Source organism: Elephas maximus, chromosome 1, assembly GCF_024166365.1.
Source record: "Elephas maximus indicus isolate mEleMax1 chromosome 1, mEleMax1 primary haplotype, whole genome shotgun sequence".
Lineage (NCBI taxonomy): Eukaryota > Metazoa > Chordata > Mammalia > Proboscidea > Elephantidae > Elephas > Elephas maximus.
In genome coordinates, this window is record NC_064819.1 from 197890938 (window position 1) to 197913667 (window position 22730).

General features: G+C 38.0%; 1 protein-coding gene across 2 annotated transcripts in view; it reads left to right on the plus strand.

Moving 5' to 3' along the window:
- The window catches only part of LAMA2 (laminin subunit alpha 2), a 717179-nt gene that overhangs the window by 554207 nt on the left and 140242 nt on the right, over positions 1-22730 (plus strand). For both annotated transcript variants that reach the window (XM_049901052.1, XM_049901136.1), the window contains exons 35-37: positions 4047-4158; positions 10443-10605; positions 11899-12109. In XM_049901052.1, coding sequence (XP_049757009.1) covers positions 4047-4158; positions 10443-10605; positions 11899-12109 — 486 coding nt within the window. The remainder of the gene's footprint in view (positions 1-4046; positions 4159-10442; positions 10606-11898; positions 12110-22730) is intronic.

Sequence of the window (22730 nt, forward strand, 5' to 3'; positions counted from 1 at the left end):
CATGCCAACCCCCAAAGACAAAGATCAGATTTTTAAAGATACAGATAATAAAAGGCAATAAAAATAAAAAGAAAAAACGAGGTATTCAACTTATGTCAGAACCAACTTAGGACACAGTCCTTGGAACGGAACTCTGTCATAAGTCAGGGACTACCTGTAGTATTTAGCATCTGTCTATAACATTATCAATAGTCTGTCCTAGGTGAAACTGGTGTTCGTGAATCTCATCCTTACAATGATACTGCTATCTATCACCACTGCCCATAGGTGAGAGTGCATTTGTCATAGGTTTCCTTTATGGAGTCCCTTATGAATGGTTTTGACAAGGGTGACTCTTCAAATGAATTATTGTGTAATGAGACATGCTTAAAAATATCTATATGATGTTCTCATATGGTATCTGAAATGCACAAATTTACTAAAGCCCGAGTTTATGCACCTAAAATATTACATAAGCTAGAACAATGTCCTTCTTACCCAGAATGCTCAACATTTTCATGTTTTGGATGTGAGTCAAACATAATTTAGTGTTTCGTTATCACAGAATGCAAAGCTGTGAGGCAGAACATTTGTGTTTTGTCCCCAATTCCCAGTATGTGTGAGTTCAGATAGGTCACTTAACTCTTCATACCTTCGTTTTCACCTGTTGTAAGAAGAATCATGCCCTGTATGTATTTCCAAGGCAGGAAGAATAAATGAGACACAAAGAGTGTTGTAGGTTTGTCTTCATACACATATCAATCTGGGGTACAGCTGAACCTGACTGTGTAACCCATCTTTTAGAGTGCAAATGCATATAAGCCAGTCCAATTATGTGTCTTTTCATACCAAGAACCTTGCATCTTCTCCTCTCCTAGAACTCAGGCAAGAGAGGAAGCTCTTCTCCTGGTATGTGCAGACAAAGGGGCATCTTCTTCCCTAGTAAGCATCATCAGTAAGTTGTCTCTGAAGAGTTCTGCCCACCTGCTACCCTCCGACCCCCATCGACATCCTACTTGGAGTTAATAAGTAGCCCAGTTTTGAGTTGCCATGAGGCCAGTAGCTAGAATACAGTGTGGCTGGGACTAGAGGTGCTCATCCCTAGCTCTCCTCCCAAGCATTTAGCTACAGCTCTTGAGTAAGGGCTTCCTATAAGGCTCTGCAAACTTTGCAGAAAATTACCCAGCCATCCACTTTCACTGACAAGCATAGCCCCAGCACATGATCAGTTTAAATGATATTGGAAAGGCATATGGAGAGACTTTTTTTTCTTTCCTTACAGAGGCTTTAGAACTCCAAAGGCATCGTTGGTTTGATGTTCATCACATTATGCAAACACAGAACATGTTTGACCACCTACAATTTGCCAGGCTCTATGCCTGGCACTTCGAAGAATAAACAGAAATAAGACATAACGCCAGCCTCCAAGGATGGAGATTAGATAGATATGGAGAAACACCTAACAAAGTGATTACCCATTACAGATATGAATGGTGGTAATGATAACTGTTTTGGAAAATTTAAAAACGGAAAGCGTGTGCTAGAATAGTCAAAGAGAAGGTGGAGTTGAATCTGAGTCTTGAAGGCTGGATTTATTTTGGATAACAGGAGAGCAATTAAGAAGCAATGATGTGAACAAAAGCTTTTCCTGAGAATGTTCAAGGAAGGGTGGGGAATAAGTAGGCAATAAAAGTGGTAATGAGATTGGCAAGATTAGTTAGGAAAATTGTTACTTAGTCATACACTTAACAACATTCATTGAATATATACTATATGGTAGGCGATGTACTAGGAGCTGGACATAAAGTGATAAACAAAACAGACCGAGTTCCCACCCTCTTGGAGCTTAACTTCTAGTCGGGGAGATAGCAAAAAAATCAACGCACAAATAAGCAATTCTAAAATGCATGCTGCTATGAAGGAAATGTTCTGCCATGGGTAGTGTGAGAACCTAGATAGGTGCCCTGGGAATGACCACACTAAGGAAGAGACACAAGCTGAAAGCTGACGGTTGACAAGGATTCAACCAGGTAAAGTGTCAAGAATGAGGTCATTCCAGGCAAAGGAAGGCTACAGGAAGGCCCAAGAAGGGAAGATTTTGGCATGTTTACTATATTAAAAGAGGACTGGGAAGGATAGGGTCTTAGGGATCACTTTTTTAACTTGTTTCTTGTCATGGGGCATTCAAGATTCATGACATCTTAATATTCAAGTGCTCATACAATCAGTGCTAATAGCAAACATTTGCTAGTGACGACTCTTAAAAACTACCAAATAAATCCCTATTGAAGGAGTAGAATACGAGTAGAAGAGAGTCAAGGCAATTAATATCATCTATATCATCCAGAATTTATAAGAGACAGTATTAATACATAATTTATAAGAGAAATGTATTAATATACCTTTACTTTCAATAAGTTAGATGCTTTGAGCTATTAACAAGAATTGGCAAATATGGAAATTTTGTACAGTATGACTTTATCCACTTACACAAACCAGAATTCTTGAGCTATTAACAAGGATTGATAAAATCATATGGCCTGGATATTAACATAAATTATGATCTTTTGGTACTGATAAAGTAAGAAATAAATTTTAAGTTCAAATTATAATGTACATTTTCTGTATAGCCAGGATACTAGTGCTGGTGTTATATGAATTCTTAAGATAACAGAAGATGACCATAACATAGATCAAGTCTCTTATAATGATGTTCATGTGATACGTGACAGTAGGAGTGGTACCATAGAGCACAATGTGTACGTATATACTACAAACTGTAAAGAGGAATTTTTTAAAAATTCCAATGGATTCTTAACCTTTCATGCTATAATTTGTGATGCTAACACTTGTGGGGTGAGAAATGATAATAGTTGAATATTATATTCTACTTTTTATGCAAGATCTCAAAAACTTGCATAAATTAAACCTCTTGCTGCCCTTGGGAAATCACAAAATGTGATACAATTCCTGTAGCATCTTCTTACCATGTTCTGTGCTGGCCAGACATTTAATTCTATTTAAAATCCATTTATGTATAAAAATAATTTCGGTTTTTCTGGGCATGTCCAGAATGTAAGCACTCTGGTACAAAGATTGTAGAGTATTAATCCTCTGCTAGTTTGGACATTATTCAAAATTATATTGACGCAGTTTGCAATTCTCTAATTTATTAGATGTAGTTAGAATATCTACATCTTTTTAATAAAAGAGAATAAGTCACTTATTAACATATATATACACATCAACAAATGAAGAACCCATTTCAATGTGCTTTAAACCTTGTAGTACTTTTTAAAACTTTTTAAACTGCATCTATCATTCTTAAATGACTATACACACATTAAATTGATTCCATTGTGTTAAATGGCATTTTCAATGTAAATTAAAGGCAAAATAGTATGAGGATACTTCTCAGGGGTGGGGTCTGTGTTTGGGCTCTGTTTTGTTGACAATGATATGTGGTTCTGTGATTGTCATCTTTCCTGGTAATGTCATATGGGAAAAGTTAGCATTTATTCTTTCTTAATGTTTCATTGGCATCTTTAAAGTGTTATAAAACAAGGATTTACTACTTAGTAGCTAAGCATTTCCCCGTCTTTGTTTCTTTAATTAATGTGTTGATCTAAAGTGAATCTATAGGATCAAGCTTATTGAGACAGACTGCCTCAAGAGATCGTTGCTGAACTCCATACTTTCTCAGTAAATAAAATAAGAGCAAAACTACAACATGAGGAGGCTGAAGAATCTATTAAAGACTTTTGGCAAGAGTACCTTAAAGATATTTCAAAAATAATTGTACTTTATCGGTTCTTCTATGCCATTGCATATAACAATGATTTTTAAAAGACCAAGTACAGCTCTCTGATTTCCATTTAATGGAAGAAGTAATAAAGTTTAATTGTATACTTGAGCACAGGGTGTCATTTCCAGTACATCTGATCAATAATTCATTGATTGCCTTTGGCTCAAAGTAATACTTGAAAGAAAATGTAGCCAGGGGGAGCTTATTTAGCTGTAGCTTCCTTATCCCTATTAATTACGCTTTTCTGCATTTGGATCATTAGGCTACCAAAGTGACAGCAGATGGCGAGCAAACTGGACAGGATGCTGAGAGGACCAACACGAGAGCAAAGTCTTTAGGAGAATTCATTAAGGAGCTCGTCCAGGATGCAGAAGGTATTGAAAAATCACCATTTAGTACTTATTTCTCCCAGCAGAAAAATAGAGAAAAGGATTGCACAGAACTAGAATTTCTCTTGTAAGAGATGGCATTTCTAGATTTGAGGGTTGGATTTTAAAAAGTATTTTGGTCAGGAAATCCAAGGATATTATCTGCCAAGAATCTACAACCTACAGTGTTGAGTTAGTGACAACAGTCAAAGAATTTGTAATCATAGGCTTCAAATAGTAGTAATTTGAAGGCATTCTCTTAGGAATGCTCCAATTCTTGAGGAACGGCTGTTGTGATTAAGTACTTAATGGACAACTTATGCTTTGCTATTGTTTTGATTCAAAACAATTTTTAAAATTTCTTAAAATCTAATTTTATCATTCCATTTGGTACATTAAATCAGCATTTTAATTTCTCATAATGATTTTGCTACTGGTTTTTAATGAACATCTGTTGCTTGGGATTTGGATTTGCTACCTTACCAGAAGCTGTACTGCATTTAGTCCACAATTCTCTTGAAGTTAATTCTTGGCATCTACCAATCTGATTTTCAAAAACAGTTGCAGCAATACATTAGCAGGGAACTGCCAGGAATTCAAGCTGGATTCAGAAGAGGACGTGAAATAAGGGATATCATTGCTGATGTCAGATGAATCCTGGGTAAAAGCAGAGAATACCAGAAAGATGTTTATCTGTGTTCTATTGTCTATGCAAAGGCATTTGACTGTATTGAGAATAAAAAAATTATGGCTAGCATTGCAATGAACAGGAATTCCAGAGAAACCCTGGTGGCATAGTGGTTAAGTGCTATGGCTGCTAACCAAAGGGTCAGCAGTTCAAATCCACCAGCTGCTCCTTGGAAACTCCATGGGGCAGTTCTACTCTGTCCTATAGGGTTGCTATGAGTCGGAATTGACTCAATGGCACTGGGTTTTGGTTTGGGGCACTTGTGCTCATGGGGAACCTGTACATAGACAAAGAGACAGTCATTTGAACAGAAAAAGGGGATACTCCGTGGTTTGAAGTTAAGGAAGGTGTGCGTCAGGGTTGTATCCTTTCACCATACTTATTCAATCTGTATGTCGGGTAAATAATCAGAGAAGCTCAACTATATGAAGAACAGGGCATCAGGACTGGAGGAAGATTCATTAACAACCTGCACTATACAGATGATACAACCTTGCTTGCTGAAAGCGAAGGGGACTTAAAGCACTTACTGACACAGATCAAAGACTACTGCCTTCTGTATGAATTGCACCATAACATAAAGAAAACAAAAAATCTTCAAAGCTGGACCAATAAGCAACATCATGATAAATGGAACAAATATTGAAGTTGTCAAGGATTTCATTTTACTTGGATCCACAATCATCCACCATGGAAGCAGCAGTCAAGAAATCAAATGGCGTATTGCATTGGGATAGTGCAAGATTGGGCAGTGTTTCGTTCTATTGTACATAGAGTTGCTATTAGTCAGAACCACCCTGATAACAGCTAACAGCAACAACAAACAGTCTGATTAAGAATCAAAGTGGAAGCCATTCTTGGATGAAAGCCCAGATTAAAAAACTCTTAAAGAAAACATATAATGCCAAAAAAAAAAAAATTGTTTCTTAAATACCTACTAATATTAGTAAAGAAAATTTTATAAATATTAAACATGCATGCATGTTTAGAAAGCAGGAAAAAGTATTTACTTTTTTTTTTTTTTTTGCCCAACAATGTTATGCATTTTACATACTTTGATTTGTAATATAGCCAAATGAATCAGGACTAGAGATAACCTTCAAGGCAGAGCCTAACTGGTAATTCTTAGTGATCACTGACCGAGGAGACAGAAGCTCCCAAAGGTTCCCTACCGCAAGAAACAATGAGTTTTGATTTGAGGCGTAACCTGAGGCAAGACCTCTCAGGATCTGAAACAGAAGTTAGCCCACCAGAAAAATCTCTGTTACTTTGTTGTGGCTTATCCTCTGCTAGACGCAGTTGTACTTTCCCTGATTTTATTTTCTATTAATGCTACTTGAAAATGCCAACAGCAAAACAATAAACTCCCATTGCAGTTAGATCAGCTTCGCTCTATCTGGAGGTATTCGTCTATACTCCAGTAACTTTCCTTTTCCTTACACCTCAAATCTCAAACACTGAACACTCAGCAGCCTGTCCTGGGGACTTATTTTTAAATTGTTAGAAACGAATATTGTTTTAATACATCACTGCTTTTACTTCCTTCTCTATACTGAGCCCTCCGCCTCCCACCACGGAACCATATTCATGGCCATCATGTTGGTACCTGAGTCTTCTTTTTACCATGTCAATAAGATTTTATTTCTGGGTACCTCAAGACTCTGGGTAGGGTCAGTTTGTGCACCACACGAAGACACTGGCAGAGCGGGCAGAATGAAGATGATAATAAACCCAGCCTTTGCTCACTGTTACGGTTGTCAGTCAACTTGGCTGGGCCATGATTCTCAGTGATATGGCAGTTATGTAATGATGTAGTTTGGAATAGTCACCCTCCATGATGTGATCTGATGTAATCAGCCAATCAGTTGTAAGGAGAGTTTCTTTAGGGGTGTGGTCTGCATCCAGTATATATATATGAACATTCTGGCAAAGCTCACTTGCTCTGGATCCTACATCTGGCTCGTCATCATCTGACCTCTGATTCTTGGGACTTGAGCCAGCTGCCTGCCTTCTGACCTGCCGATCTTGAGTTTGTCAACCCTAGCAGCTATGTGACTTAGAAGAGGCCTCCAACCTGATGCCTGACCCATGGACTTAGGATTTGCCAGCCTCTATAACCGTGTGAGCCCTTTCTTTGACCTAAATCAATCTCTGTCTCTCTCTTTCTCCTTCCTCTGTCTCCCTCCCTCTCTCTCTGTCTCTCTCGTATACATATATATACACACATATATATATATCTATATACATATATATGTATATATGCGTATATATGTATACACTTTCGTATATATATGTATGTATATATATATACGTATATACATACATATATATATGAAAGTGTATACATATATATACGTATATATACATATATATATACACTTCCCTGGTTTTGCTTCTCTAGAGAACCCAGCCTGAGACACTCACCAACCACAACCCCTGGCCTGTCCACCCAGAGAAAGGGCCTACCTCTCACAAAGGATATAGCCCATTCCCTGGTTGTGTATCAGTCAGTCGGGCAGCTGGTTGTGTTTGCCAAGATGGGGATCATGCTTCTAATTCACAAAGTGCCATGTGGGACATCGGTGATCCTGTACCTGAGGAAAATGGAAAGACTAATCACTATCTCCCACGAAGCAGCAACATAAATGATGACAAAGATGATAACCATGACCTTTATAAAAGAACTTCAGCAGAATGAATCCAACTGTTAAAATCTAATGAAAGTTTAAGTTTTGAACATGCCAGAACTAAACTAAATTCTCCATGAGACGTGTACGTGTGTTACAAGTTTGGCTCTTTAAAACAAAAAAGACAGAGAAAGAGAGAGAGACCTCATCAGAGACTTTAAGTAGGTTATGCAACATGTTCACATGTTTTTTTTCCTCTCAAAACTACCATAATGTTGGATAATCATCGGTCCTCTTAGGTTTTGTTAGTGGCAATAAATTACTGTGGGAAAAGTGAATGCTTCAGCCTGGTATTTGTCTATCTCAGTTTTATTTTTAGATAGATGAAATACTTTACTCATCCCATCTTCCATTATAAGTCATGGCCTCTTTATAGATAATCAATGTCTATTAATCTAAGGCATTCTTATCTCATCATAATTTTATGACATCTACTGTGCCATGACTCCTGATTAGATCATGAATAAGCTACGTTTTAGTCTATGCATTATTCAAATTAATGAGTGGACATATATAAATCCATTAGTGTGTGTCCTGACATAATAGGACTTAATAAATGCTAGACACCATTCTTTCCTGTGTCTCATGCCAGAGTAGTATTTGTTATTGCTAATAAATTTTACCCATGAGAGAATATTTTTTCCAGGTTCAGTATGAAAAACAGTTTTGTTTCTCTTAAGAAATTTATTTATTTTTTATTTTTTGGATGCTGTATACCTTTTAAGTACCCCTTTCATCTCCCCACTATTCATTGGCTAGAGACCTTTGGTGGTGCAAACACTTTATGCTTGGCTGCTAACCAAAAGGTTGGGGGTTCAAGTTCACCCACAGGCACATTGGGAGAAAGGCCTGGCAATCTACTTCTGAAAAATCAGACATTAAAAATCCTGTGGAGCACAGTCCTACTCTGACACACATGGGAGTGTCATGATTCGGAATCAACTCAAAGGCAGCTGGTTATGCGTTGGCTACTAAGAATGAGTGATGCAAATCGTTAAGTACCTGGTCAGCTACTAACCAAAAGTTTGGCAATTGAGTACACCCAGAGACACTGTGGAAGAAAGCCCTGGTGTTCTACTTTTGTAGGATTATAGACATTAAAAACCCTAGGAGTGAAGTCCTCCTCTGAAACACATTGGCTGGCCGTGAGTCCGAATCAGCTCCGTGTGTGCTGAGCATTACGGCGTGCCTCTGTCTAGTAATGCTCGCTCTGATCTGTACTAATTTTTACCTTTACCTTTATTTCCTTTTCTATTAATTTTACCTTGTTTTAAAGGTATTTTTAAAATACCTTAAATCTCCTTTGAAATGAGGTAAAAGTAGGTGATAATTAAATTCAATAGATGTATTTATTTGGTAATTATTTTCAATACTATGGAAAAGAAGACATAGTGAACTGACAGTGTATACCTACGAATAAAAGACTAAGTAATGCATTCATCTTTAGTTTAAAAATACTCTGAGAAGTTCCAAGTCCCATATATATAAGCAGTGGGGTAATCAGAATTTGCCTATTAAAATGATGCTTGCTTTCTTAACACAGCTTGATTTTGTGAAGACGTTTCTCTGTGTGTATAACCTTAATAATTTCTTCTAGTTGCTTACGTGTTGCTTTAGTTTTAAAAGAAATGCCACGTGCGTTCCAAAAGGTACAGCCATCTTTGCCTTTTTCCTTACTCTCTGTGTCATTATTCTTTTTCTGCCAGATTATTCTCAGCAGAAGTTTAGCTTTTAGAATAGACCATAAGAGAAAGACTGAGGCTGTATTTCGCATTCCTCCCTTCTTCAGGACCACGTAGGCCTAGGACCTATATTGGATCAGATTTCAAAAAATATTTCTTATCAAAGCTCATTTATATATTTAACAAGTGAAAAACACACAGCATTGGCAGATTGGGAGTAGACTTTATCGCTTTAATTAAAAATAAGTAACGCAAATGATATCAGTGATTACTTATATGCTACAACTAGTTAAAAACAGCTGTACGATCACATACTTATACGCCCTAGCTATAGCCAAATTTGCTGCTACTTTTCTTGAAATCTAAGAAGCAGAAACCTTTTTATGCATAGTCAGAGTGGCTCTCCAGCATGATTCCCACATGGTCTGCTGGACCAAGGAACTTTCAAATAAATTAATCCATGGTCCGTGGTTCCTTAACAAACATAGCAGTCTGGGCGATACCTTACTAATAATAGTGGTGGAATCCTGGGAAGGTCCTTTGGCATATATCAAGGTATGACTAATTATAACGCAGTGAACAAAGAAGGTGGCACCCTCACCATCTTCTAGAAATACAGCCTCTGAGTAATACACTTAACACGGCGCTAGGCATGGCCACATTTGTTCTTTACAACAACAGATTCAAACTGTTCTCTACATAAAATTCCAGCAACTTGACTAACCAAAGGCCACAGAAACTTTCTAACCAAAGACATTTCTAATGAAAAGAGAACCATAAAGGTACCTTTTGGGAAAATATAGATTGAAGATTGAAATTCAATTCCTTCTGCTAACCTTGTTGTTGTTGTGGGTCATCAAGTCGATTTCAACTCATAGTGACCCTGTAGGAGTTTTCAGCTTCTGGGTATTTTGCTGCACGTCTCATTTTTTACCTCTTACCTGAAGAAGGTTTGACCCACTTCTTTATGTGTAATTCTTCCTTTTGAGGTAGAAACATCATGTTTTAATTACTGTGACTCTAAAGAAATACAATAAAACTCTGGAGACGTGTCACATTTTCCTACTTGTTACTGATTGCTGTATTTACCACCGCTCTGTTTCCCAGCAGGAATACCCATGGCAAACTACGTTTCATTTGGAGATGGTGGTGAAGAGCAGATGCTGATTGCCATTTTTGCATGCAGTGTTTTTATTTACTAATTTGCAAAATTATTTGTTTTACCCCCTGCAGCTGTAAATGACAAAGCTGCAAAACTAAATGACACTCTGGGAGCTCAAGACAAGGCCTTTGAGAGAAATTTGCAAGGACTTCAGAAAGAGATTGATCAGATGATGACAGAATTGAGGAGGAAAAATCTAGATACACAAAAGGAAGCCGCTGAAGATGAGTTGGTGTGAGTAGACACTCTGTTATTTTTTCAGTTGATAAACTGAGCTCTCTAAATTGCTGTTTACAGTTTTCTAAATTTTCCGTTACACATGTGAGCAGAAGATACTTCGTTTTTCTGACCTGGAGATGTTTACTATTTATTTATGCTTTATCTTACTCCTAAATGGATTGATAGAATGTTCTTTCCTATGTATACTTAAGTGATTTTTTTTCTCATGCTGTCTCTCCTATGCTTAGGCTAATGGGCTTGCTTTTTTAATCACCTGCGTTAGGGGCTTTTGCCCTACCAGTAATTTTTGTTTAACAAAAATAACTTTGGATAAATATAATTATTAATTTTCCAGGCTATCCTATACAGTTTACCATCTTTAAAAATGCTAAAAAGAAGAGTTTTTTCAAATCCTTAAACCCCTAATACTTTGAAATAAGTATTGAGGTTTGGGAAAAGTGATAGTAGTTTTTCTCACACTGATAAACTCTGTGATCATACTCTCAATAAAATACTTTTTTTTTTTTAATATAGCTAACTTCAGAGTGATTCTGTTATTAATACTTAAATAGTATATACCAAGCCAGCAGCATCAGGAACACCTGAGAACTTGTGAGGAATGCGAATTACAGGCTCTACCCCAGACCAACTGTATCAGAAATTTGGGGGGATGGGGCCCAGCAATCTATGTTTTACCAAACCTTTCAGCAGTTAAGATACATGTTAGTTTGAAAACTACTGCTTTTCAAGTATTTAGCCTTTTTTAAGTGCTCAGGTGTTATCACTTTATGAAAGCTATTAGGTTAAACTGCAAAAATTCCCAGATCATTCAATTGGAAGGAAAAGAAAAGTAGGTCAAAATAATATTATACTATCATGGCAATAACATAGATTTCTGTTCAGTTTCTAACCAGACGTATCAATATTCAGTCCCTACGTTCAAAATGATAGAAGAAATGTCTCATTATGGTGACTTTTTTTTTTAACGTGAAGTAAGTCATAAAACTAATTTCATCAGTCAGAGTATGTGAATGACTTGAGACCTTATCCAATTGAAAATGTTATGCCACTAATGAATAGAAGAGGTTTTTGTTGTTGTTGTTGTCTTGAATTTTAACTATAAATGGTCTTACCACTTTTCAGGTAATAGTTTTCAACTTGTCTTAGTACATAGTGAGCCTACTTTAAGTGTTTTCTTATTTTTTCATTCTTTTAATGTTAGCATCTCTTGGTAACACAATTTCATACCAATGGTTCCTGAGGCAGTGGCCTGGGCTTATTGTCCATTATTGGGTTGGGTGGTTGCAGAGCTGCAGAAGCCCTTCTGAAGAAAGTGAAGAAGCTGTTTGGAGAGTCTCGGGGGAAAAATGAAGAAATGGAGAAGGATCTCCGTGAGAAACTGGCTGACTACAACAACAAAGTGGATGATGCTTGGGACCTATTGAGAGAAGCCACAGATAAAATCAGAGAAGCTAATCGCTTGTCTACAGCAAACCAGAAAAACATGACAGCTTTGGAGGTGAGTCTTAGGGGCATTTTCATCAGAATATGGGAGGGTAGGAAGGGGATGAGGGGTGTTGAACATGGCTGGAATACATCAAGTTGATTCGCATTTAAAAGGTCAAGAATGACTGCTCTGAAAAGAGACCTTTAAGAAGTGAACCAAAAATTATCTTTTTTTTTGGTCCTCAATGTCCATTGCCCATTGAATCCAATAAGATTTAGATAAACTTTTGAATATTTCTAAAGACAGTGTGAAACAGTGGAGGGAGCTCTTTACTGGGAGTTGGGGACCCTAGTTTTAATAAAACTGTGCCACAACTAGAAGTGCAAGCTTGGGCAAATCATTTAGCACCTGTAAGTATCAGCTCCCCAACCATACAAGGAATGCATTAAACTAGCATACCTAGGGTATCTTCAACTATTAATATGATGTGATTTTACAGTTCAACTCGCCTAATCCACAAACCGTGGCTCAGAGACATGGCTGCCAAAAACCACAGAAGTTCCTTCTATTTTCAAATGGAATCTGGGCGCATGAGAAGGAGCTCACTGAGAGATCAGAAGTTGGGGAAATTTTGGTTCCCTTTTTCCTTTGCAATATGTTTTTTGGAAATGATATTTTAATAGGAAGTAACACGATTTGGTCAAGTCTGAGTTTCATATTTTTCTTTCCTTTTCCTCACAAACAAGTTACTTCTTTCTTCAAGAGATAATGGGCAGCCTCTGCCTTTTCCCCAGTGCTGATGCTGCTAGAACTAAAACAGATTTTCCCAGTTTTCTTTTATTTTCTCAGTTTCTTCCTTAATACTTAACATAGCAAATCGGTTTCTTTTCCCAAGAGTAAATGCTTCACCTATGAGAGCACAAACCTGTATATCGTGTTTAAAAAAACAGCTTTCTCCCCAGAAACAAAGCTACCTTGGCCTTTTCAAAGTATCTGACCCCGACGGATCTGAAAGCAGCAGTGGGCCCACATCTCTTCTAACATGTAATTTCATCTTCCACTATAGCTGACCTCTCTTTGGCATGTATTATGCTCTCAGAAAATGTTTGCGGAATGACAATTAATTCTTAAAAATACGGACTTTTTTAAAGCTTCTCATTTCTTTCCATTTTCCTTTGGATTAAGAGGTTAGAGGATGAATTAATTTTTTTTAAGTTTTGTGTGTGTATGTATATGTGTGTGTACGTGTGTGTGTGTCTTTCCTTTTCTGGGTCTCTCTCCTGGGACTTAGCCTTGTCATTCTGGTGGAAGATTGAGGAGGCTCACTTTTTTCTAAAACTAGTGTATCTAATCTTAACCAATTTGGAGTCTGCTGACACGCTAGCAGTATTAAAGAAAAAGCACTGCCTTATGAGGCAGGATGCTGGGCCGCTGTCATATCACAGGCTCCAGCATGATTCATCTTTCTCCGTGATGCACCAGCAGTGTCTCTCACCCGGAGGTACATGTCTCTATTTTATGGCAACAGTTTAAGAAATTAAAATTACCTGTGTGGAAAGCTTAATAAGCATTTGGGAAGTATTTCAAGAAGACTTACAGTGGCGTAGTAAATAGAGCTTTCAGCTATTCCTTCCTTTTCGTAATGCTTAAAACCAGAGGCACCATTCTTGGGCACCCCTAGAGATGCCTGAAGCTTATGTGGTCAGTACTAAAGATCTAAATGGTCCTTTTTGTATTTTCATTTAATATGCCATGCTTAACTATAGGCTTGTTAAAAACTTACTGAAGAAAATAAATTGACCAAATTAACACAAGTAAGGTAGAGCTTCTTTAAGGTTGCTTAAGTCTGATTTAAAGGTTAGTGCTGTTAAAAACAAAACAAACCCATTGCCATCGAGTCCGTTTCAACTCATAGTGACCCTATAGGACAGAGTAGAACTGCTCCATAGGATTTCCAAGGTTGTAATCTTTATGGAAGCAGATTTATACATCTTTCTCCCACAGAACAGCCATTGGTTTTTGAACCATCAACCTTTTGGTTAGCACCCCAGAGCTTAACTGCTGTTCTACCAGGGCTCCTTGCTTGGTTCCATATTGGCTGAAAAAAGATCAACAGGAGAGTTTGCTATGCAGATTCCTCAGCCCCCACACCCAGAAAGTCTGAGTCAGCTAGCTGGTCTGAGGAGCAGCCCAGAGTTCACAGCCTAAGACTCCTCAGGTCAATCTGATCTGCATACAGGTTTGAGAAAAACTGATACATTGTATCCAACTGATTGAATAATGAACTATTTTTTAAATATGATTTCATTGTACCTGTGCCCCAAAAGATGACGATATAATTAAGACCCAACTCAAATTATTTCTGTTTATTTTAAAGGGGGTAAGAATGTGAATTTTATTACTTGAAACGTTTATCAAGCACCTAAGAACAGGTAGTATACCAAATACAAAAAATGTGATGATATCAAATACTGGTCTTCATAATGTGGTTCTCATACCAGTAGCATCACCATCACAGAGAATGTGTTAGAAATACGAACTCTCAAGCTCACCACAAATCTATTGTCTCAGAAACTCTAGGAGTGGGGCCCAGCAACCTGTGTTTTAAAAATCCCTCCTGTGATTCTGATGCAGCCTTAAGTTTGAGAACCATTGATAGAAAGAACAAAACACCATCTCTGATGACCTCAAGTAACTTGTATTTAGTGGGAGGCACACACAAGTAAACCACTTTCTACACTATAGCAATTGTCATGGCAGTAACCCCAACGGGGGCATCTAAACCACACCTGGATTCAGGAAGGGCTTCATCAAGGATCTGACACTTGTGCTAAGTTCTAAAGCATGAGTACCAGTTAGTCAAAGTCGAAGGGGAAAAGCAGTCCAAGAATAGGGAAAAGCATTTGCAACTTCACAGAGGAAAAAAGTTAGAAGTTTTGGGAAAGATTTCACTGGTTTGATGACAATGGAATGAAGGCTGAGAAAATACAAAGCCAGCAAAAGTAGGTCAGAGAACTGCATTCTAAGGCTAAGCTAGAGGAATTTGGTTTTATTCTGAAAGCCTTAGGAAGCAATTGAAATAATCGAGTCATCGATTAGAATTACATTATGGGGAACTCGTAGTGGTTCATGTAAACTGGAGACTTGGTTTTATACTGGAAAATAGTGTGATACAAGTCTAGGAAAGTAGGTTGGGATAATGTTTTATTATCTGTCAGGCATTTACCATATCAAGGTGCTGTTGCTAACGAGGGTGTTTGAGGTCAAATGGGAATGATTCCTGGCCTGAAACGCTTACAATCTCCTGAAAATTCTGGCATCTTAACCTTTCACTATATGTAATACCATGATTAATATTGACTGAAAGAATTAGCAAAAGATTCATAAAAGTGATGGCATCCTGGCAGAAATTGAGCAGAAGAGTGGAGAAGCATGAGTGCACACACCAAGATTTAAAAGTGCAAGATATTTTTAAGAAATGCCAAATGGAAGTAGCCAGGAAATCAAACAACGTATTGCGTTGGGCAAATCTGCTGTAAAAGGTGTCTTTCAAGTCTTAAAAAGCAAAGATGTCACTTTGAGGACTACGGTGCGCCTGACCCAACCCGTGGTATTTTCAATCGCCTCATATGCATGCGAAAGCGGGACGATGAATCAGGAAGACCGAAGAAGAATTGAAGCCTTTGAATTATGGTGTTGGCAAAGAATATTGAATATACCATGGACTGCCAGAAGAAGGAATAAGTCTGTCTTGGAAGAAATACAGCCAGAATGCTCCTTGGAAGGGAGGATGGCAAAACTTCGTCTCACTTACTTTGGACATGTTATGAGGAGGGACCAGTCCCTGGAGAAGGACATCATGCTTGGTAAAATAGAGGGTCAACAAAAAGAGGAAGACCCTGAATGAGATGGACTGACTCAGGGGCTGCAACAATGGGCTCAAATGTAACAACGGTTATAAGGATGGCGCAGGACGGGCAGTGTTTTTTTATGGTGTACATAAGGTTGCTATGCATTGGAATCGACTCGATGGCACCTAACAACAACAGCAACAACCAAATAGAACAATAAAGCTCATTCATAAGCTACATAAAAGTCTGTAGCAGAAAATGGCTCAGGAAGTGGCATTTGGAAGCAGATGGTAGAAGGCTTTGAACGTAGCCTACTGGAAGAGGCCAAGGTAAGAAGGGCATTTCCAGAAATGGAGAGAAGGCAGAAGGAAACTGGCCCTGCTAGGCAAAAGAGAGTAGATGAGCAATCTGATTAAGCAAAGTAATATGTATTTAACAGTTGGTCTCAATGCCTACCACTATAATCTTGCAAAAGTAGGGATTGCAAAGGAAATAAAAGTTAAGTTGCTAAGGAGAAGCAACAAGATAGCTATTGTAGGCTCCTCAAGAATCCACATGCACCAACCATAGAAAAAGAAAAACTGTGTTAAACATGAAAAGCTTTGGAATGCATTAAGATCTAATTAATTTATAATCATCCTTGGTATCCAAGCAGAATCATTTAAAAATTATACTTATGGGGTACTTTTGGAGTATAATTCTTTTTATACATAGGCCTTCCTTTCTGTTCCTCAAACCTTCTAAACTTCCTACCTTAAGTACGTTATATCCTGTATCGTTGTCTACCCATTTCCTTTCTTTATCTTTACAGTACTCATGTGTTACTTAAAAATATACATCAATTTACTCATTCATTTTGTCCATCTCCCATACAAGCTGTGAAGAACATATCTTCTGTATCTGCAGAACCTAGAATAGTATCTGGCCCAAAGGTTGACTGATTTTTTTTTTTTTTAATGAATAAATAAATTGCCACAGAGAAAACCAAATAAATATTATCTCTATACTGTGATCAATATTTGGGAGCTCCAAATTTTCATCATTCTTCAGTGTAAAGCTGGATTCCATTGGTTCCTAAACTGAAAATGTATTACCTCTGGAATCTCCTTAATCTCTAGATCATCATTTCTGCTTTCGTGTAAAGAACATGTTTCGATTTTTGGATGACCTTTGGCTCCCTAAAGTGACTCATTTAGGCCTTTTATAGAACATTCTAACTCACTATTTTATTAAGACCAAAATGTGTGTAGCTTTATCTAACAGGGAGTCCAGGTGACCCAGTGTTTAGGAGCTCGGCTGCTAACCAGAAGGTTGGCAGTTCCAGTCCCCCAGCTGTTCCTTAGAAACCCTATGGGGCAGTTCTACTCTGTCTTATAGGGTCTCTATGAGTCAGAATCGACTTGATAGCAACGGGTTTGGATTTATTTATTTGTTTGTTTATTTTACCTAACACACATGAAAATATTCTCCTCCCTCCTCTTACAAACAAGTCACGTTGTAAAAAAAATTCTTGGATTTCTGTACATGATATAACTTTAAATCAGTTCACACAAAAGCTAAGAGCTGAAATTGGCAGTTATATAAAAGAACGTCAGAAGTTTGGAAGATATGACTTGTGATCAAGGACACAGGCACTGCCCTACATTTGTTGTCTATGAAGAGGTATCGACATATCAAGACAACTTTCTCTGAATTAACCAGTGTTGGGAGTAGTTGAACAAGCCCGTGTCACCAGTATAAGTCCCTGGAATGGACTCTGTTTTCATTTAAAAATATTTCTTGAGGAACCTCTTCCAGGCCTGAAAATAGAGTGATAAATAAGACTATTTTTATGGAATTTACATTATAGAGAAGGAGTTAGCCACTAAACCAATAAATAAATGAATAATGTGGTCATAAAGTCTGAAAACATAGGCTAATATACATAATAAATAGTTTATTCATGTAAAATACATGATGTAGTCAGTGATATTATATGAGGCATTCAATGTGTTATCCTTCATCAGCAATGTACAGTTCAGCAGGCTGTGCATTTCCACTAACCCCTGCACAGGCATCTGTGATGTGTTGCCTGAAATGATTGGTGTCTTTGACTTTCATTAAACGACCCATGCTTTTAGCAAATCCCAGATGTAACCAAGTATGTTTCGTCTATTAAAAAAATAATAATAATATTATCTTTTTTTCTGTAGTTTATGGCCACACTGTAGAATATAATTCAGATAAATCAGTGCTAGGAAGAATAAAATAAGATAATTATGATAGTTAACAAGAGTTTACTGTGTGCCAGGCAATATTCAAGGCCAGTTCTTCTCAAATTTTAACGTGTATATCAATCTCAGCCCTGGGTTTTTTTTAACAGTCTCTTGAGACTCTTTTTAGAATGATAATTCTTAGTCATTAGCTCCAGAGAAGGGAGTAAGATTTTGCATTTTTAACAAGCTATCAGGTGATTCCAGTGCTGCCAGTCAGTGGGCCACACTTTGTGTAGCATGAGACTAAGCAATTTACCTAAGGCTAAATTATTTTGTCAAGGTTTTACAGCTGGGATCTCAACCCAGGTAGGCTGTTGCCTGAATCCAGTTTTTAATCATTGTGCTCTAGTATAAGAGAATGATTGGAATGGGGATTGGGATGTGTTTTTTTTTTTTTTTAAATAGGTGGTGAGAGAAGTGGAAAATGGGGGGAGGAAGCAAGCCATACAAAGAACTGGAGGAAAAGCTCATCGTGGAAGGACTTGCAAGTACAAAAGCTCAGAGGCAGGAAGGTGTGTGTACGTGGACACTTATTGAAGTGAATAGTGGAGAGCTACAGAAAGATAGGCGTGAAATAGTGCTAGCCCAGTGCAAATAAGAAGGGTGCTGTCTGTAATAGGAGAGGCAGGGTATTCATAGTTCATGACACAGACTCTGTCATTAGGTGGATCTGAGTTCCAATATTAACCCGACTCTTTACTGTGTAAACTTTGGGTAAATCACTTAACATATTCAATTTCGTACTTATTTAAAAGGTGATAAAACAGGGCCCACAGAGTTAGTGTAGAATTAAATGAGAAATACTTATAAACTGCCCAGCACATATTGAACTCTAATGAATATAAACTAGCATTGATATTTATATAAAAAGCATAAATGCAAAGACAAAATTATTATTGAAGCAGTTATATTTACAGTCATAAAGGTGATTGAATAAATATGAATGAGTCAGAAGTATAAAGAAAAAAATAGGCAAACTTATGCTTCAAAGGGAGAAATAACAGAATTCTCTTTCTTTGGTTTTGATCTCCTAGACCAAAAATGAATTTTATATAGTTTTGAGACAAGCTGTAAGTTCAAAACAAAATTAAAATCTTATATATTCTTATGAAACAGTCCATTAAATATGGTCTTCCATATCACAGTTTTGCTTTTCCTTCAAAAGCACTTACCCCTGTGGGTGGAACAAGATGATGAAGTGAGTGGACACTCCTGTTGACTACTCCAGCAACTAACCCAGTGAACAGATAAAAACAAGCACAGACTGAGATCTCAGAAATCCAGACAGTAGCTGAGGTGGTGGAAAGTCAGGGTAAATCCAGAAGTGAGGAAGAGGAGGAACAGGAACTGCACAGAAGCTGGAAGAACCTACTCACTAACATTGGGAGTGCTTGCTCATCACATCCATTTTGGGACAGGGTTGGGCAAAACCCAAAACAGGCAACACAGAAAGGGAGCTAATCTGAGGAAGCTGTAGCCCAATTTTGTTTAAGGAGAGATTGTTCATGGAAGTTCATGAGCTGTTCACTTATGAGGGGGCAAAGACCATGGTTCTGTGAGAGAGTGCCGTTGAATCTCGCTGAGACTCGAGATGGATGGGCACTAGATCTGGGAGGAACTGCAAGGGCAGCAGGGTGAGGAAAAGACTTCAGAAGGCTCCCTGCCCACAGTGGGACACCGTGAGAGAGCCCGTGCAGGGGTGCCCGTGAAGAAGAGACATAGAGCCCCCACCTTTGCCACAGGAAAATTGATCCCCACTGTTTATGTCACCATCTGTGACTAGCTAAACTGCCCTCCTCCCCCTATGAATGCATATTGAATTTCAGAGATCAAGCATCCCGAACTCCTAAATCAGCACTGAAAAAAGGCTAAGGATAAGAGTACCTTCCAGTGGTACTCAAGAGAAGATTCCAGGCCCACTGCCACTGGGGCAATTCTGACTTATGGAGACCCTGTGGGGCAAAGTGGAGCTGCCCTGTGGGATTTCCAGGGCTGTGGGCCTTTATGGAAGCAGGCTGGCAGACCTTTCTCCCGTGCAAGCCCTGGCCTTTCATTTGGCAGCTGGGAGCTTGGCCACTGTGGCACCCAAGTGCCCAATCAGAAAATTTTCCCCCCAAAAAACAGAATACAAAATTTAAAGTTAAAAAAAAAGATAACAAAATGGCCCAAGTTTAACAAGAAGGGTAAAACACACAAAATCACAAAAGAAAAAGGACCAATCAAAAGTAAAACATATAGAAGAGGAAATTTCTCCTATAGAGGCCAGACTAACAGAAAGAATTGAAAAATTTCAAACTATCATGCTCAATATGTTTAAAGAGAGCAAATAGCATGCAGTAAACAAACTGTCAGAGATCAGGAAACAAATGAAGGAACAAAATGAGAGACTCAACTAGGGAACTGAAAACATCAAAACAGACAAAGAAAACGAGAAATGAAAACTAAAGCAACTGAATTAGAATAATTCTAATTCAAGAGAAACAACAACAGGATGGCACTGATTTTTTTTTTTTTTAAGGAGATTAACAATGGCATTGGCAAGGATGTGGGGAGATTGGGACCCTTATCCATTACTGGTAGGACTGTAAAATGGTGCAACCACTGTAGAAAACAGTATGGTACTTTTTCAAAAAACTAGAAATAGAACTATCCTATGATCTCATAATTCCACTCCTGGGTATATAACCTAAACCTAGAGACCTAAAAATAATGACACAAACAGACATGCACAACTGTATTCATTGCTGCTTTATTCACAATAGCAAATAAATTGAATGAATGAATGAATAAGCAAATTGTGGTACAAAAAAACAATTGAATAGTATGTAACCATAAAGGACAAATGACGAGTCAGTGAAACATAATATGGATGGACCTAGAGGGCATAATAAAATAAGTCAAGCATATAAGGAGAAATATTCTATGATCCCTCTTTTATAAGAAGACAAGAGTAGATATAATAGAGAGACCAGTGTTCATTGGTGGTTATCAGGGAGAGGAAGGGGGGAGTAGAAAGTACACTTTAGATCACAGAGACTTGTTATTTTATTTTATTTTTAATTTTTTGGTGATGGGAAAAGTGGCACTGAATGTGGACGTAGGGAGCACAGCACAAGAAAACTATTTGCGCACATATGGATGGGTATAGGCATATTGGTATGCAGGTAGGTACCGGTCTGTATATAGGTGAGAACAGACAGAATTATCTATGCCCATTGCCGTCAAGTTGACTCCAACTCATAGGAACCCTACTGGATGAGTAGAACTGCCCCCATAGGGTTTCCAAGGATTGCCTGGTGGATTTGAACTGTCGACCTTTTGTTTAACAGCCATAGCTCTTAACCACTATGCCACCAGGGTTTACAGAAGTATCTATCCCAAAAAAACCAAACCCAGTGCCATCAAGTCAATTCCGACTCATAGCAACCTTATAGGTCAGAGTAGAACTCCCCATAGAGTTTCCAAGGAGCTCCTGGTGGTATGTGTAAATACAGATATGTGGGTGAAGGCACAGATATTCATTGAAGACACAAATACACATACTCCAAGACATAAAAAAAAAAAAAAACCTTTACACATTGGTTTTCTGGGTTTGAAAGCTTAGGATCATAGTCTCATGGAACATGAGACCACAGTCCCAGTCACTTGGCATAAAATAGTTTACAAAAATCATGTTCTGCATCCTAGTGAAGTGAGTAGTGTCTGGGGTATTAAAAGCTTTCAAGCAGCTATCTAAGACACAGCTACAGGTCTCTACTCACCAGGAGCAAAACAGTAAGAATGTAACCAAAAGCTCAGAAAAGAAATAAGTCTACACAAGCCACAACTTCATCTAACCTGAGACCAGAAGGATTAGATGATGTCTAGCTACAAACACTGACCGTTCTGGCCAGAGTCACAATAGATGGTCCTGGATAGAATGAGAGAAAAATGTGGAGCATAATTCAAATTCTTTAAAAAAAAAAGAAGAAGAAGCCAGACAAACTGGAGCGATAGAGAACAGGGAACTTCCTGAAACTATTGCCCTGAGACATTCTTTAAGTCTAGAACCAAGCCTATCCTCTGAGAGCTCCCGTTAGTGAAATAGCAGAGTGGCATACAAAATAAAGGATATTACGTAAGATCAGAGTTCTACTTAAAAACCATCAGTATGAGACCAAAAGGTCAACAATTACTCAAAAGCAAAGATGAAAAGAGAAGGGGGCAGATAAACTAGAGTGCTGGAAATGGAACAAACAGAACATAATTAAAGCGAATGTTGAAATGCTGTGATGAATGTAACTAATGTCACCGAACAATCTGTGTGGAGATTGGCAAATGGGAGATTAATTTGCTGTGTAAACTTTCACCCAAAACTCGATTAAAAAAGAAAGATTACAGAAAAAAAAAAAGCAGCACTCCCCGTTGTTGTTGTATGCGATCGAGTCAATTCCAACTCATAGTGACCCTGTATGAGAGAGTAAAACTGCCCCAGTAGAGTTTCCTAGGCTATAATCTTTGCAGAAACAGATCACCAGGTCTTTTCTTTTGTGGAGCCACTGGTAGGCTTGAATCAGCGACCTTTCCATTAGCAGCTCAGCCCTTACC